The sequence below is a fragment of the Hippoglossus hippoglossus genome, chromosome 24, assembly GCF_009819705.1.
Source record: "Hippoglossus hippoglossus isolate fHipHip1 chromosome 24, fHipHip1.pri, whole genome shotgun sequence".
In the NCBI taxonomy this organism is placed as follows: domain Eukaryota; kingdom Metazoa; phylum Chordata; class Actinopteri; order Pleuronectiformes; family Pleuronectidae; genus Hippoglossus; species Hippoglossus hippoglossus.
The window spans coordinates 302,141-310,165 of NC_047174.1; the positions used below are offsets into that span (position 1 = coordinate 302,141).

The 8,025-nt window shown below is 43.4% G+C and overlaps 1 protein-coding gene across 1 annotated transcript; it reads right to left on the bottom strand.

The window, feature by feature from the left end:
• Nucleotides 1–305: 305 nt before the first annotated feature.
• Nucleotides 306–5,474, bottom strand: allc (allantoicase). Its single transcript, XM_034580736.1, is given in 16 exon segments — nt 306–669; nt 1,308–1,367; nt 1,369–1,430; nt 1,507–1,576; nt 1,578–1,625; nt 1,841–1,869; nt 1,872–1,904; nt 2,023–2,178; nt 2,621–2,753; nt 2,854–2,918; nt 2,921–2,932; nt 3,191–3,310; nt 4,539–4,572; nt 4,574–4,627; nt 4,888–4,938; nt 5,313–5,474. Coding segments are annotated over 16 exon segments (1,236 nt in total). The 5' UTR covers nt 5,406–5,474; the 3' UTR covers nt 306–453.
• Between the last annotated feature and the right edge of the window lie 2,551 nt (nt 5,475–8,025).

The window sequence follows — 8,025 nt, forward strand, 5'->3', positions numbered from 1 at the left end:
TTAAAACAGAATCACATCATTTAAATTTAATTTGTGGTTAATGACGCAATCGTCACAGAACAGTCCCGCTCAGCATCAGCTCCTCCCACAGATGGTGAAATGCTCCTGAAGGAGGTTATTCTGTGTGAACTCATCCTTTAAAGCACCTACAAGGAGTTTTGAACTGGTTATGAAACCCTCTTATTTTAATATCACTGCCTCTTTATGACCGAGAGTCGATGTTTACAATTCCACCAGCATGAGTTCAGTTTCAACACTTGATCCTACATCGACGTCGTGATCACTCTCACACTCTGTTTTCTATAAATAACAAAGTTTAGACTCGATGAACTTTTGTGTTTGACTGAAGAAGAAAGATTTAATATGAAGCTGTAAAGTTGTGTGATGTCACAGTTGATGTTTTCTGTATGAATGACCACCAGACTGTCATGTGGCTTTGTGTTTTATTTGTTCCTAAACAAACTGCGGATCGAAGCCTCTGTTTGGTGTTTCAGAGTTTGGAATCTGCTGTCGCTGATTGGTCGAAGCTGCAGTGATCAGCACAGGTCGACCCCAGAGCCGCAGCCGGCTGACCCCTCCATCCGGGGCAATGACCAAACGTATGTGGCTGATGGGCTGAGTCAGCGTCAGCTCTGCCTCGCCGTAGAGATGTCTGTGATGAGGACGGAGCTGCAGCAGAGACAAAGAGACAAGGAATCAGGTCAAGTCACTACATCCTCACATGTTCCTCACGTGTTCCTCACGTGTTCCTGACGTGTTCCTGACATGTTCCTCACACGTTCTGCAGGTTCTGTGTGTGAGAACAAATGTCTGAGTCAGTGTCTCTGGACATGTTCTGGATCTTCTCCTGCAGCCTCCTAGTAAAATGTGTGTAACATGTCAGAGTGGAGTCCATGTGAGGACACAGCAGGACAATGTCCTGAAGCTTCCCAGAGAGCGAGTGGACGTGTTGATGAGGTTTCTAACACGTGACGGACGTGAAACTGGAAGAACACAAAGATCTCAGGATGAAGAAGAGGAGCCGTACACGTAGAAGACGAAGACGTCCACTTGGAAACACGAGGAGGTTCCAGATCTTTTGGTGATGAGGGCCGACGCCGTGTGGATGAGCTGTAAACAACAACACTGATCTTTCCACAGCAGAGCTTATACAGTGCTCTACAGGCTCCGCCCCTCGCCTGGATGTTCCCCACATGTTCCTGTGTGAACGAGTCGGACCCGACAACCTGCTGCTGCTGCTTCACAAAACACTCACTACAGGAATGTGCAGACAGTTCAGTTTGAGACATGACTTCAGAACCTGGAACCTACTTTCTGAGGGGAAGAAGGATCTGCCATTTCAGAGACCTCCACCTAGTCGCGATGGCTCTGAGCCTCGTCCTCAGGTGTCAGAGTACATGCCTCAATCCTGCAGGAGTCCGGGAAGTTACCTGGACGGACAAACATCATTGTCAAATATTAATGTCAGTGTAATTCTTTATAAAAGCAGCAGAGACGTCCCTCCACCTTTGAAGTGGTTGGTGTCAACCTCGATGCTGCTGATCACTCCGGGACGACCAAGACGAAACACCGCCCACCTCCCAGCCAGGCACCTCCAGGATCCCCCGCTGGTCCACCTGCAAAACGACCAGCAGGGACACAGATGACAGGGACGGAGTCACAAAACTGAAACTTTATTTACAATCTGACACATGGACGGTTATTTGAACAATGAGGACCTTCTTCGACAGTGAGGATGTTTTGTTACATTTGCTAATTGACAGTTAAACTTAATTTGAGACAGTAAGTATCCGTTTTTGTAAAGTTCAGTTTTTTGTGTTTGTGGTTTAAACCTTCAGGGTTTTGGTCTGTCCAGCCTGCGAGCTGTTCCATCCCGTCCGCCATGTTGGCAGCTCGGCCGAGTCCTGTGGACACATCACACGTTACCAGGAGGCAGCACATTATGTCCTTCACCGACACGAAGAACGAAACATGTGCAGCAACAAAAAGCTCAGTGTGCAAACAAATCCCATTGATTCCAACCAATCATGTTGCGTGGATGGCCAAAGTGGGCGTCGCTGTAGCCGAGGCAGACTCCCCCATTGGTCAAAGCCATCAGATCGACATCCTGGTTGGTAGAGACAGACGACCAGTCTCTCTGCCCGATGCCATACACACGTAGTCTGGATATCCCCCCATCTGAGGACACACATGCGCTCTGTACAGTATTAAACTGTCTGACTGTACTTGTATCTTTGTGAGGACATTTTGAAAGTCCTCCCCTTTCAAATTCTTGTTTGAGGGTTAAGACTTGGTTTTAGGGTCGGGTCCGGGTAGGCATTTAGTTTGAATGGTTCAGGTTAGGGTAAGGGATAGGGAATGCATTATGCCCCATAGTGTGTGTGTGGTGTGTGTGTGTGGTGTGTGTGGTGTGTGTGGTGTCTGTGTGTGTGTGTCTGTGTGTGTGTGTGTGTCTGTGTGTGTGTGTGTCTGTGTGTGTGTGTGTGTGTGGTGTGTGTGTGTGTGTGTGTGTGTGTGTGTGTGTCTGTGTGGTGTGTGTGGTGTGTGTGTGTGTGTGTGTGTGTGTGTGTGTGTGTGTGTGTGTGTGTGTCTGTGTGTCTGTGTGTGTGTGTGTGTGTACCTGGATACATGTTGAGACGCAGGTGTGTGACTCTGTGTTTGAAGTTGACCTTGAAGTAGTTATGACAACTGTCGCAGTATCCAGGTTTCAGCTCGGACACACCCACCAGCCCTGGCCACGCCTCCGAGGCCAGCTGTCAATCAAACCACATGTCAACTGGCAATCAGTCAGCTCAAATCATTGTCATGTTGCCACGGTGACGAACTGTGGTGACATCCCCCTGTCAAGGTTACCTTGACGACATCAGACAGCTGAGTTTCAGAGGCGGCCATGCCGGTTCGGTCTCCCTCCAGCTGAGGGTGGGTGCGTGGTCTGGTGAGGGATGGGGGCGATCTTTAGTTCCCGGGTCGACATTTTATTTTGTGATTTGTTTACAACTCAAACTGTTGTGTCTTTACTGTTGTTCATAAACCCAAAGTCAAATGAAAAATGATTCTTAAATATTATATTCATGTAAATCTAAAAACTCTGAGGAACATCACAAGCTACTCTGGTTTAATTAAAGCTTCACAACGGATGTGAGGAGTCAGATAACAGAGAGAAGATGAGAGAGGAAGGAGCCGTCTGTACCCAGAGAGCCGGCCTGGATGGAGACGAAGGGCGAGTGGTTTCCCGTGAAGAAGGACGTGTCGATGTCAAGGCCGTGGATCAGCCCCGGGACGCCCAGCTGCACGATGCACCAGTCGTGACCTTCAACAGAGGGTCAGAAAAACACAACAATAAGTAGAACCTCACCTGATCCCCTCAAGGCTGCGTTCTTTCTCCTCCGCTCTTCTCCCCTGTACACCAACACCTCCAGTCACCAGGTCCATCAAACTCCTGAAGTTCCAGACAACACACCCTCATCGGACTCATCTCTGGTGGGGACGGGTCTGCTCACAGGTTGGAGATCGACCACCTGGTGACCTGGTGCAGCAACAACCACTTTGGAGCTCACGCTCTGAAGACAGTGGAGATGACTGAGGCCAAGTCGCCCCATCACCCTGTGTGAGTCTCCAGTGGAGTCACTCTGCCTCCTGGGCACCTTCATCACCCAGGACCTGAAGTGGGAGCTGAACACCGGCTCCCTCCCCCACATCCAGCAGAGGGAGCACTTCCTGCTGCAGCTTGAGAAGTTCAACCTACCAAAGCTGATGATGGTGAACTTCTACACTCTCATCATCGAGGTCCACTTGCTGCTACAACCAAGGACTACAGCGCATCAGAGAAGGTGCTTGGCTGCAACCTGTCCTCTCTGCAGGACCTGAACGTCTCCGGGACCTGAACGTCTCCGGGACCTGAACGTCTCCAGGACTCTGAGGCGTGCAGGTAAGATTGTGGCCGACCCCTCCCACCCTGGTCATGGACTCTTAGAGCCACTTCCCTTTGGCAGAAGGCTGCAGGTCATCAGGACCAAAACCTCAAGCCATGAAAACAGTTTCTTCCCGACCGCTGCTCCTCATCAACAAGACCTGGGACCCTTCAACTGCACTGATGTCCCTGTGACTGTGACACTTTTACTTCCTGTGGACAATAATGGAATAACTGTACTTTGCACAATCCAGTCTCTAGTACTTACCTTCAACATATTGCACAATCCCTTACCTGGTATATTTATACTTGTGCAACTTCCTTGTATGTGTAAACCTGCTGGTAAATAAATTCCTGATTCTCATTGAACTTGTCTCATTTCATTTGATCTGTCGCTGAAGTCGAGATAAAGTCTTAAGATCTTAAGATCAGACTTTTTGAAGCTGTCGGACTTTGATCTCAGTCGGGTTCTTTAAAATCCTGTGTGACAAAATCTGAACGTGTTCTCGTCTGTCGACACCTCCCTATTATCGGAGGTTCGATTTTATTATTTGGTGGGAGGAGCCAGTTTAAATTGTGTTAAGTTAAAAGTTGGTACAGTTTTTAACATAATTCACAACACATTGACCGGGCGTTCTCTTCCTCCTCGTCTCCCATCCGTGCCATCCACTTTCCGAAGTCAGTGAAGGCAGTCGGGATGAACTGTGGCGCCTCTCGCTGCACGAACGCAGACATAACAGGTTCGGAAACAGAATATTTGCTCGTACGAACAAAGATGAACCACTTAACTTGGTGATTTTCTGTTTTTTCTTCTTACACACAAATAAAGATTAATCCAATGCTGAAAAAAGTCCTTGACATGCACCAGTTGTTAAAACTACAGCGAGGAACCATTTCAGAAATTTGAATAAAGAAACAAATGATATATTTGTCGTCCTGAACTCTGATCACTGATTATTGAATATTGATGGTTGTACCTTCAGCAGGTTGGCAGCAGGAGCGAACCACTCGTCTGTAGCAAAGATTACCTGGAGAAAAACCACGAAGCCGTCACTTTGCCAGAATTTATCATCAACTGAATTAATGCAAAACAGAAGTTCTCTTTTTTTTTAATCCATATTAAAGCTACACTAATCAGTATTTGAAAGGAATAGTTCAACATTTTAGGACAAACTGTTTACAATTTGTTTTTGAAATAGAAATATGAACAGGAAAATGTAATTTTTGGAATTTTGTGAAACTTTTGTGAAGATCGTGAGACATCACATTTAAAACTTCAGTGTTTGTTTTGTCCAAACCTCAGAACGTTCTGTATCTTGACTGAATCAGCTGTTATTTATATATATATGTGTGTTTAAATGATATTTGAAGGTATTTCTGCTCTGTATAAAAGGCAACTCACCCTCCCACCGACCGTCTCACAGGCCAGATCATTAAACTGCAGGAAGTCCGGCTGTGCGGACGCCACCGCCGCCGCCGCTCTCCTTTCTGCCATGTTGGACTTGACTGAAAATATGAAGAGAAACGTTTGGTTCCTACTGAACCATCAGGTTCTATCTGAGGGACAAAGTTCATCGACTGCTCAGTCACAGGCGCCTCTTTATCTACGGGTGGAGGGGGGGGGTACTGAATACACAGGGACTGTACTGAACAAGCTATGAATATAGATAACAAATATAATATATATATATATATTAAAAGAAGAAGATATCAACATTTAAACTTGTATAAGTTCTTTATATACAGTCACTGATCATCTTTATATACAGTCACTGACGGTCTTTATATACAGTCACTGATCCTCTTTATATACAGTCACTGATGGTCTTTATATACAGTCACTGATGGTCTTTATATACAGTCACTGATCATCTTTATATACAGTCACTGATCATCTTTATATACAGTCACTGATCGTCTTTATATACAGTCACTGATCATCTTTATATACAGTCACTGATCATCTTTATATACAGTCACTGATCATCTTTATATACAGTCACTGATGGTCTTTATATACAGTCACTGATCATCTTTATATACAGTCACTGATCGTCTTTATATACAGTCACTGATGGTCTTTATATACAGTCACTGACGGTCTTTATATACAGTCACTGATGGTCTTTATATACAGTCAGTGATCATCTTTATATACAGTCACTGATCGTCTTTATATACAGTCACTGACGGTCTTTATATACAGTCACTGATCATCTTTATATACAGTCACTGATCCTCTTTATATACAGTCACTGATCATCTTTATATACAGTCACTGATCATCTTTATATACAGTCACTGATCATCTGTATATACAGTCACTGATCATCTTTATATACAGTCACTGATGGTCTTTATATACAGTCACTGATGGTCTTTATATACAGTCACTGATCATCTTTATATACAGTCACTGATCATCTTTATATACAGTCACTGATCATCTTTATATACAGTCACTGATCCTCTTTATAACACACTGACGGTCTTTATATACAGTCACTGATCATCTTTATATACAGTCACTGATCCTCTTTATATACAGTCGTTCATTTGAAACAACTAAATGTTTCAGTGCTTCAGAACAACAGTTCACCTTCTATGCGTTTACTCATTCAGTTCATTATATATATGGACAAACAATGAAGCTAAATTTATTTTATATTAAATAATAACAGTTGTTCTTTAGAGAATCATTTATGGAGAAATTACAGATTTTGTCTGTTTACAATGTTTAATTTGCTTAACAGCAGTTTTAGAGAGAGAGAATAAAAAAACTCTGTTCAAAGTGAAAACAATTCAGAAAGTGATGAAATGATATAAAGTAATTTATTGAACTTGATAAACTGTCTTTGCTATATAATAATAATATATTGTTGGGACCAAGTATTTGTGAACTATAGTTGGGCCTACATGTGAAGCCAAAGTCTGACCACATGTTTCTTTGTTCTGAAGACAAAGGAGAGCCTCCAGAACTCAGTCTCCCAGAGGCTTCAACTTCACACCGAGGTGTTAGAACTGCCCCTGGACACAACTTTCAACCGCCATTGGTCACTCTGGGCCCATGACCCATGAGGCCACCAGGCCAATATGAGCCCAGTTCCCTCTCTCTTCTTTCTCCTTCTACTCTCTTCTCCTGGAGGAGAGGTGTAGCTCTCCAGCTCACCCAGCCAGGGAAACTTCCTCCCTACTCAAGCTCTACCAACCTTCAAGCAGACCTGCCTGAATCTCCCCAAACTTAACACAGACATGTGACATCAACCACATGATCCCAACACTCCAGGGGGTCCTTTGTTTCATGGTGGCTAGCCGCCATTTTGAAAGCACACTCACTCACACAGACACACACACATACACATCTGTACAAAGTAAGTACACTTTTAGTTAGTTTGTATGTTTATACTTTTATTACTTTCATAATAAATGTTTTCTTTAACACAAATGTTTTCTTCATTAATGTTGCATAGGTGTGGATTTTGCCAACTTCTACACTGCCAAGAACTCCATATCCTTCAACTTTGCTAACTACTTATGTGGTAATTTTGGTTTTAGTTATTAATTTAATTATCAATCAGAGTTCCAAATTTGTAGTTAGTACTTTCATGAGATTTAATCAATAAATTGTCTATCTTTTCCCTTCCTTTGAAGGGTGGTGCCCCAAGGTAACTTTAATCAATTAAAGTTATTATTTAATGTTAATATTCTTAATATTAATATTATATATTTTTCTGATAACCAAATTTATTGAATGCCCAAAGGCACACCATTTAATGGTGTCATGCTTAAGGTATCATATGCATAACAATATATTATATATCAATTAAGTTAATTCAAGGTGACAGAAAGACTTGCGTTAGTGTAATTATGTGTGTGTGTGTGTGTGTGTGTGTGTATAAATATATATTGTATCGTAGTATAATGGGATGATACCAAACAAGATTTCATTACTTGACTGGAGGATTCAAATGTCTGATTTGTCTCACTGAAAATTCCAGATTATGAATTGTGGAAATACGTGGATGAATTTCTTTTTCTGATTGTGTGTGGAGGATTGTGGCCGAGGAGGAAGAGGGGATCAGACGGACTGATTGGAAACTCCGTGGTGTGATCCC